The following is a 9,921-nucleotide window of genomic DNA, read 5'->3' as shown; positions in this document are numbered from 1 at the left end:
TGTTTGGTGGTCTTCCAGTTGGATCTTGTGACTTTTTATGTCCTGCTTTTAGGTTAAGGGTCAGCCTAAAACCAAAATTGCTTTACTTTGGTCAACTTGTCTTCTAAGCCTCTCTTCCCTCTGGCCCCATATATATGCCACATCTCATCCATTGAACTTATTGCTTCCAGATCTCGGTATTGTAAATAATGCTGCAATAAATTGGGGTGCATATATTCTTTCAAATAAGTGTTTTTCTTTGGGTAAATACCCAGTACTGGAATTACTGGACCATACAACTTTTTGAGGAACCTCTATACTGTTTTTCATAGTGACTGCACCAATCTATACTCCCACCAACAGTGCACAAGTGTTCCTTTTTCTACACATCTTTGCCAACACTTGTTATTTCTTCTATTTTTATTTTAGCCATTCTGACAGCTGTCAGGTGGTATCCCGTTGTGGTTTGAATTTTCATTTCTTCGACTATTAGTGATGTTGAGCATTTTTTCGTGTGTCTGTTGTCCACCTGTAAGTCTTCTTTGGAAAAATGTCTATGCAGGTCCTGCTCTTTTGTTGTTGAGTACCATAGGTGATTTTAAAAACATGATTTGTACTACAGAATACACTGAACTAATGCAGTGCTAAACTGATCTCCTAAGGCAGGAAAATACTGAAAGTGGTTCAAAACATAGCCCTCAGCCCAACAGGACACAAAATCTATTTCTAAGTCTTCCACCCCTACCTCTATCTCCAAAGATCTATATTTTCCTGGAATAGTATTCTATGTGGGGTATTAAGTGCCTATCTAAACACTGACTATATTTTAAAGTTTAGAATATTTTTATATTTTTCCTCTCTTAGAGCCACACTCTTATGATCAAACAAAAAACTGCACTTTTTTAAATGGAAAAATGTATCTTATTTTATTATTCCTAATGTAAGCATTTGATGCCAAAGAAACAAAGGTAACTTTACAGACTCAGAATGTTTGCTAGTACATGAAATTTCCATTTTATTGTAGTTTTCTGTCACATGAGCTCAAATGTGTTTCTCTACAACAACTTCAGCATAGCTGCTTTGGAATTATTTCAGTCATCTTTAACACGTGACTCTACCAAATACTTTAAATCTAAAATAGACATATAAAATTTTAATTAACTTTTAGATGAATGGGGTAAGAAATAAAGTCATCAGGTGATGGTTGGGATTGTTAATTTCCAACAAGAAACTGTTGAAATGTTTCTTCTGATACAATAGTTATAAATAAAAATTTTCAAAAAAACAAGGGTAGAACAAAAGTACAATAAAAGAAACTTCTGCAGCTTAAGCCTCCCATAGTCCTAAACCTGAGAGAAGCAAGGCAAAGCACCTTTCCTGCAAATTAAGTGGGTTTCCAGTATTTCCATGTAGTTAAGTTTTAGAAATACACACTCAAGACCTATCATTAATATATCTACTATCTTAGCTCTGGTTGTATTAATTATGCCTGAAGAGTTTAATACCCATCCAAGTCCAAAGGTGGAAGAACACATACACTGGTATGGTAATGGGCAGGAGCAGACTGTAAAAGCACAGGCTTGCTGTGCTAGTGCAGTCCTGTGGGAAGTTTTCTTCCACAGAGGCTGAGTAGAACAGTCCTGCTAAAGAGACCAGTGGAATAAGGACAGTCAACGTAGGAAGAGACAGAAACATTATTCTCCCCCACTTATTACCTGCCAGTCTGACTTTTTAAAAGGTAAGTGGTATTAAGAAAATTTAGTTGTGTGTGTTGTTTTTAATTATCATCTAGTGCTGCTCCATTTCTTCTTGCTTCTTATTTTGATGTGTCATCCTAGCTGCCTGTGGTATCATATTAGGAATCCCATCAATAATTGGATAGGCTATTCCCAATTCTTCATTGATCAATTCATTTGTCGATGCTTCAAATCTGAGGGGGGCAAAAGGAAAACACAATGAATTGTGGAAAATACAATGCTTGGAAGAGCTTGCTTTTCAACAAACACCATTTATTCAATTCTTGACAGATTTAATTCCAAAAAAAATCAGAATTAAACTGCTTTTAATTCTAAAAGCAGTATTAGCCAATTGAAACATTTCTCTTAGAAAATGAATCTCTATTTTCATTTTAGTCAGTTTCTCTCATATTTTATTTTTCACTTTATTCTCAAGCTATACCTGAATACGCATTCTTTAAATCCAGTCAAAAAGATCTCCCCTTTTCATCCAAACATTCCTTCCTTACTCTGGTCAACCCCAAAACCATCCCAGTTAATTTACTATTAAACAGTCACTACAGAAAAATTCAATTTCCCCGTTTTAGAATACATGCATGCTTAACAGAGCAACCCTACTGATCCATTAGAAGGAAACCACTGAAAAATCAAGATATACAAAATAAAAGTTTGAGGAACATGAAAGCACAGAAAGAGGAAAGTCTGGAAAGCAATGGGTCTGCAGTGTGCTAGTTACACAACGAAAAGGTAGTTCGAATGGTTATTTCAAGGTATAAGAAAATGAATGAGTACATTCATTATGGAAAAAAATCTAGAAATAAAAATGCAAGAAGAATGAAAATTAAAAAATGGCTAGCAATCTACCACCCAAAGATAACCACTGATAACATCTTGGTGTTTAGTATATTCAGTTTGCAATACTAGTGTTGTCAATGTTCAGTTTTAGTAGCCTGGAACTGTAGAGCTGTTTTCCTTAAAGGTTAAAGCCTTTCCAAAACCCAGCTTGTCCAGAACTAAGACCCAAAGAGGCAGCATACACAGCTTAAACGTTTACAATCGTCACGCATCAGCTGAATATTTTCACAAGAATCTGGAGGCTACTACAGTATTTTTCATCATCTTGTTTTAAAAATCTGAATGCCTTGGACCGGTCATGACTCCCAACAGCTCAAAAACCTGGCGATACATTAGAATCCGTTAGGGTCCTTTTAAGAAAACACCTTGCTGGTCCAGCCCCCAGACCGCCCAGCTGGGTAGGCCAGGGGTGGTGCCCGGGAATCTGCATTTAAAAAAAGGTGCCCTGGCGATTCGATTGCGAAACCAGTAAACGCTGCGATCCATCACTGTGGATCGGCGGTTTGATTTGGGCGGCCTAGGACTCGACTCCCCTCCGGCCTCCCCCCGCCCTTCCCGCCTCGGTGGGAGGTGCGCGATAGCTGAGCCGGCCGGGATCCAGAAAATGGCAGCAGGAAATACTCGGACTGACCTGAAGGGCGCCCCAGTGGCTGTGAACGGCCGCACGGCCATCCCACCCGGTCCCCGCCACCGGAGGGCGCGAAAGGAAACTCGCAGCCACCGAATCTCACCTGAGCGGCTTCTTGGAGAGTGGGCACACCAGGAACTCGAGCAGGGCCGGGTCGAAGACGCGGGGCGCGTTCCCCGTCTTCTCGCTCTTGTCTGAGGACCGCCACGACCCCGACGCGTGAAGGCACCTACGGGCGACCGCGGACGGCAGCGTGCATGTACCCCGCAGCGATAAGGCGAGGAGCCAGGCGCGCGCTCCGCTCAGCATGGTCTGGCAACCAGCGACAACACCGCAGCCCGGGCCGCGTCAGCGATCTCCGCAGCGAGCCCCTCACCTGCCAGACTCCGCCCCTGGTGCTGTAGAAATGCAGTCCCGGGGCTGAAAGGAGCCAGCGCTTTGGTTCCGAGGTCGTCCGCCGCACCGTTCGGTAGTTTGAGCACGGCCGGCAGCTGGTAGCCAGAGGACTGTAGTGACTGTTCCACCGCATTTACAAATTACAAACAAACCCAATGCTTAAATTGGGTGAGTTGAGTTTTCAAACAAGGGGTTCCAGGCAGCCAGTGGCCTGACCTCAGAAGTCACACAGTGTTAAATTTGGCCTTACGTGGTAATCTCCAAAAGGAGGTTTCAAACACAGTCATATTGGGTATGTTAAAGCATTGGTTTGTTTTATGTAAATCTTTACCATAGCCCGTGTGACCTTGTTTGTCTTTTATTTTTTCTTGTCTTATTAAATTAAAAGTTTAGAACCCGAAAAGAATCCCATAGGCCTCTTAATCCAAGATTCTTACCCTGTGGGACTCACTGTTCAACTGCATAATAAGGCACAACCAGTTAACTTCTATAAATGAGCTTGGAGTCAGCAAGGAGTCTAAACAGTGTCATCAGGCGGATGTCCGTTGGTTGAATGGGAGATCCATTCAATGGATTTTTCAACCCCAAGTTTGCCCTAAGGAAGTGATAACAGGTTTGATCTTTTTACAGTGTAGTAGATTTGGGCTCTGGGCCCTGGGAGCTTGGTTTCTGGTCCATAGTTTATTAGCTGTGTGACTCCAGCAAATGACTTAACTACTCAGTTTCTTTATCTTAAGATAATGGCACCTACCTCATGAAATCTCCTCCTGGGGACTAAAATGGGATAATGCATGCAAAGAACATTTAGAAAAGTGAGAACTTAATGCTTAATTAATGTTATCTGTTAAATTTATTTCCTCTGTTCTTTCCAGTTCTGTATGCTAGAAGATTCTTTTGTTAGTAAAAAAATTTTTCCTTTTGTTTTGCTGCATATTGACTTGAACCTTTTTTGTATCATTGGATTTTATCATTTTACACTTTGAGGTCTTGGGAGGTAGGAGAGGGAGGGGTGTACACCGATACAAATACAAGATTATATTTGCAAATTTCCCTTCCACTCAGCAGTGTGAAAATGAATTGAGAAATTTTTATACTGTTTATTTACTCTATTTTTAAAAATCCACTACATTATTTGATGCTGTTTGTTCGCTAATGCTCAGAAGACTTCAGCATCAAGCAGTTTTCAGGGAGGTAGCCTCAAGAGGGACCATTGTAAAGTTCCTATGTTTGCTTTCACAGTATTTCCTACTAAGGCAGTAGCAGGAATTAATATTTCAGTTGTAGTTAGTTGATACTCTGGGCCCTACAGAAGGAGTGGAGTATAAGAAAGATATATTTTAACTATATTTCATCAAGCTGTGAGGAAGCAAGCCTTGACTTCTGCCAGCACTGAGTGGACCCAAGCAGGCTGGGCAGCCCTGGGGTCTTAGCCTTTGTGGGGCAGAGGCAGGCAACTTTATTTGAGACCAGTTTCATTACCCTCAGTTTGGCCTGACTGGCTGACTGATTGCTATCACCTGGGTTTTCTAACCAGTTATAAATAAATTAGTTTCAGTTTGCCTCCACACAGAAGGTTCAAAGCAGGTCAGTTTACTTTCATTTACTTCAAATTTGTAACACCAAAAATCAACGATCAATATTTAGGAACATCTGAGTGTGTAATGTATTAGTCCAAACCATGTAAATATTAATTTATACAATGTCCTTAAATAGCCCTTAGTAATTAAGGAGTATAACTCATTTCTGCATGAAGTATATGTACTAAGCTCAATGTAGATGACAATATAGAATTGTAAAGTCATTAGTCCTTTTTTACTGTTGGCATGACTATCATCTTTCCCATCACAGAGCACTGTGCACATGTGTAATTTTGTGATGAGTCCTGGGTTCAGCTAGTGTAGAGCTGTGTGATCTTGGAGAGGTTACTTACACTCTTTGCCCTAATCTTCTCATCTCTAAGGTAGTATAATAATAGTACCCACCTTACTAGAGTTGTTGGGAGGATTAAATAAAATAATACAAGTGAAGCAGTTAGCACAGGGGCTGGTGCACACTGTACATTTAAAAATGCCAGCAGCTGCAAAATGATTTGTTGTGGTGAAGTTGGTGAAAATCTGGTGAAAAAAGGAAAGCACAATGTATCACTGGGCACCTTAATTTTAACTGACATGGAATTTTTATCTTTTCCAATATGGATAATACTGACACACGGCTCTTTGGCTATCATATATATTAAGTGAGTTAATAATCTTCGGGCAGATTAGAATCTAGAATATATATTTAAATAAATTCCCATAAATACCAAATTTGAGGGGCATTGAAATTTGGGAGTCTGATCCAGGGAAAGTTAAAATCCATTTTCCACTAGATGGCATCATCCAGTAGTTGAACTAGTATTTATTCCTGCTTGTATTTTTCTTTCTGTGATTACAAGGGTAATAGATGTATTTATTGTGAGGAATCAGCTCATATGGTTATGGAGGCTGAGAAGTCCCACAACCTACCATCTGGTTGGTGTTCCATGGGATGGGACAAATGTGTAATGACATGTATCCACTATTATAGTATCATACAGAATAATTTCACTGCCCTAAAAATCCCCTGTGCTTTACTTGCTCATCCCTTCTTCTCCCCTAACCCCTGGAAACCACAGAAATTTTTACTGCTATAGTTTTGCCTTTTCCTGAATGTTATATAGTTGGAATCATACAGTAGGTAGGCTTTTCAGATTGGCTTCTTTAACTTAGCAATATACATTTAAGGTTTCTCTGTGTCTTTTCATGATTTGATAGCTAATTTCTTTTAACTATTGAATAATATTTTGTTTTCTGGATATACCATCATTTATTAATCCATTTACCAATTTAATGACATCTTGGTTGCTTCTCAATTTTGGCAACTATGGGAAAAGCTGCTATAAACATTCATATGCAAGTTTTTATGTGGACGTACATTTTTAACGCATTTGGGTAAACATCAAGGACTGTGATTTCAGATCATATGGTAAGAGTGTATTTAGTTTTGTAAGAAACTGCCAAACTGTCTTCCAAAGTGACTGTACCATTTTGCATTTCCAACAGCAATGCCTAAGAGTTTCTGTTGTTCTGCATCGTTGCCAGCATTTGGTATTGTCTGCCTTTTGGATTTTCACCATTCTAGTAGGTATGCAGTGGCTGTCTCCTTATTTTAACTTGCAAGTCTCTGGGGATGTATGGAGTTGAACATCTTTTCCTATGTTTATTTTCTACCTGTATATTATCTTTAGTGAGGTGTCTATTCAGATCTTTTGTACATTTTTTAAATTGGATTATTCATTCATATTCAGTTAATGCGGACTCTTGATCTCAGCTCAGGACTTGATCTCAGGGTTGTGAGTTCAAGCTCCGCATTGGGCCCAGTGTGGAGCCTACTTAAAGAATAAATTGGATTGTTCATTTTCTTACCATTGAGCTTTAGGAGTTCTTTGAACATTTGTCCTTTGTCAGGTATGTCTTTTGAAATATTTTTCCTAGTCTGCAACTTGTCTTTCATTCTCTTTATATGTTTATTATACCAGAATAAATAAAAGATCAGAATCCTGAGACACATATAAATCCAAAGTATCTTTTCATCAAAGATCTTTTATTTTTACTTAAGATAATCTTAAGTAACCGATATCTATTTCCTCCACACATTCTTTCACCTTCTGTTTGCAGTGTTTCTCTCCTTTGTTGCTGAACACTTTCAAAGATGTGAGCAGATATTTTTGACCCCATGTAACCCTAATCTATGAGAGGCACACACAAAAGAGGTGCACCCAAGATAACGCATTGTGGTCCTAATTGAGCCACTGTTTCTCTTCCTGGAGTGACTGCAAGATAGTTGACAGTGATAACATTCAATTACAATTTGAATGTTCTCATTTGGCGCATTGAATGTCAAGTCTCCTCCAATCTCATACAGTGATATTACAAGGTAGAAAGAATGCAAATATTTCTCATGGCATAATGTAAGACACAAAAATGGCAGAACATTCCAGTCTCTGTTTCATTCCCTTGTTATAATGAACACAACCTTCTTATGGGAATGGAGTGACCTACTTCAATGTACCTTGCTTTGTATGTGATAGTTTAACAAGTTAGATATTCACAAGTGTAGACAAATGGCCAAGAACTCCCAACCTATTTCCATGGGATTGTGCGAAGGTTCTTAGCACAGTGGCTTATGAGTCCCTCAAAAAACTAACCTCTGCCTCGCTAGCAGCTTTTCTCACTGTGGCCACTTCCCATCTTGGATTCAGCCATTCTGAATCATTTTCTGTTCCACTAATAGCCTAGGCTGTTCTATAGCTCCATGTCCTTTGCTCATGCCATTACACCTGCCCTGAATATCTTTTTCTCCTTTTGTCCACCTAAAGCACTTTCTGGTCTTTAAGACCCAGTTTTAACACTGCCTCTTTTATGAAGATTTTTCTAATTTCTTCCTTTTCCCTGTACCCTAGGTATTAGCCAACCCATCCATCATGTACAATGATACACTACACACAGACACACATAATGCCTGTACTGCTTCATCGCCATTATTCATTTATATGTAAGATTCTTTGGGTCACATACCATGTATGCTTTATTTCTTTATATCTGCATCTAGCACAATGACTGGCCCATAGTAGGTTTTTAAAAATGCCTATAAAATGAATGTAGTATGTCAGTACCAGATGTTTCATTGTTCCTCTTGTCAGCAGAAAAAAATTATTATGCAATTATAAAACATGCCAGGAACATAGCTACCAGTGAAAAGAATAGCACAACAAATTTCTTTTTCAATGTAGAGACATTTTAAACACATAAACTATTTTTCCAGACTGGCTATAATTTTGAGCAACATAAGTTAGGGCAGAGGTACTAGAAGGAGTATTGTATTAGATCTGTCTTCTAAATTATTTTTTTGTTTGAGTTTATGTATTTTTAAAATTTGCATAAAAGTGGGGCACCTGGGTAGCTCAGTTATTTAAGCATCTGACTTTGGCTTAGGTCGTGATCTCACGGTTCATGAGTTTGAGCCCCATGTCAGGTTCTGTGCTGACAGCTCAGAGCCTGGAGCCTGCTTTGGATTCTGTGTCTCCTCTCTCTGCCCCTCCCCTGCTCACACTCTGTCTCTCCCTCTCAAAAATAAATAAACATTAAAAAATTTTTTTTAATGTACATAAAAGTTACAAAAGTAAAACAAATAATTCTTACATACTCTCATTGAGATTCCCTAAGTTAACAACTCTATAGCTAGTTTTTAGAAAGCTATTTGAGAGTAACTTGCAGAAATGAGGTTTAACCACTCCAAAACTTAACAGAAAACATTTTCTTACATTACCATGATACAATGATCTAAATCAGGAAATTAATATTTATACAATGTTATTATAAAATCTACAGATTAAAACTTTACCAGTTGTCCCATTAATGTACTTTTTATAGCAAAAGAAAAAAAAACATTTCTGGTCCAGGATCCAATCCACCATCAACCATTATATTTGTTTCCCATATCTTATTTGTCTCTTTTAGTATGAGATAGTTTTTGTTTTTTTGTCTTCCATGATCTTGACATATTGAAGCATACAGGCCAGTTACTTCTCAGCAAGCCCATTCCTTGACTTGAATTGTGTGGTATTTCCTCATGATTAGATTTAGGTTATACATTTTTGCCAGGAATACCAAAGAGTGATATTATGTCCTTTTCAGTTCTTCATACTAAGAAGCATCACTTGTGATGCTCATTCTACACATTTTACTAAAGTGGTGCCTGCAAGCTGTCTCTGCTATAAATTACTATTTTTCTCTGTGTAATTAAAAATCATGGGGGTTACATAAGTATCATATAGAGATGAGTTTATATGTAAGGCAAAAACAAGAGAGCAAGTTTCTTAAGTGATCTAATGGGAAATTGTGTAGTTCTGTGGCAAATTGTTTAGCTCTGTTATTTGATTTTTCTAGAAATTGCATATAAAAATTAGAAGACTGTTTAAAATGGCAATTTTCTGGGGTGCCTGGGTGGCTCAGTTGGTTAAGCAGCTGACTCTAGATTTCAGCTCAGGTCCTGATCTCACAGTTGTGAGATTGAGCCCTGTGTCAAGCCCCTGCAGGCTCAGTGTGGAGCCTGCTTGAGATTCTCTCTCTCTCTCTCTCTCTCTCTCTCTCTCTCTTTCTTTCTCTTTCTCTTTCTCTCTCTCTTGCTTGCTCTGCCCCTCCCCGCCCCTCAAAATAAATATAAAAAAATAATGAAATGGCAATTTTCTGACATTTTGAGGAGTTTAGCCTCAAAATTATTTACAAAAACAAGATGTGTCTCTGTATT

General features: G+C 38.7%; 2 protein-coding genes across 2 annotated transcripts; both read right to left on the bottom strand.

The window, feature by feature from the left end:
• Positions 1-969: 969 nt before the first annotated feature.
• Positions 970-1,674, bottom strand: PIGY (phosphatidylinositol glycan anchor biosynthesis class Y). Its single transcript, XM_011281783.4, has one exon. It carries the CDS (start codon positions 1,672-1,674, stop codon positions 1,459-1,461), a length of 216 nt encoding a protein of 71 aa, XP_011280085.1. The 3' UTR covers positions 970-1,458.
• Positions 1,675-1,750: 76 nt separating this feature from the next.
• Positions 1,751-3,603, bottom strand: PYURF (PIGY upstream open reading frame). Its single transcript, XM_003985180.6, has 2 exons — positions 3,302-3,603; positions 1,751-1,909 (listed from the first exon to the last, which is right to left on the bottom strand). Exons 1-2 carry the CDS (start codon positions 3,505-3,507, stop codon positions 1,768-1,770), a joined length of 348 nt encoding a protein of 115 aa, XP_003985229.2. The 5' UTR covers positions 3,508-3,603; the 3' UTR covers positions 1,751-1,767.
• Between the last annotated feature and the right edge of the window lie 6,318 nt (positions 3,604-9,921).

This window comes from Felis catus, chromosome B1, assembly GCF_018350175.1.
Source record: "Felis catus isolate Fca126 chromosome B1, F.catus_Fca126_mat1.0, whole genome shotgun sequence".
In the NCBI taxonomy this organism is placed as follows: domain Eukaryota; kingdom Metazoa; phylum Chordata; class Mammalia; order Carnivora; family Felidae; genus Felis; species Felis catus.
The sequence above is the reverse complement of the archived record's forward strand: the minus strand, read 5'-3'. Positions and strand labels throughout refer to the sequence as shown.

Excerpts from the sequence above, each read along its gene's own strand:
- PIGY (XM_011281783.4), bottom strand. The coding sequence starts at position 1,674 with ATGTTTCTGTCTCTTCCTACGTTGACTGTCCTTATTCCACTGGTCTCT.
- PYURF (XM_003985180.6), bottom strand. The coding sequence starts at position 3,507 with ATGCTGAGCGGAGCGCGCGCCTGGCTCCTCGCCTTATCGCTGCGGGGT. Across the intron at positions 1,910-3,301 it reads CTCTCCAAGAAGCCGCTCAG|ATTTGAAGCATCGACAAATG; the intron begins GTGAGATTCGGT and ends TGCCCCCCTCAG.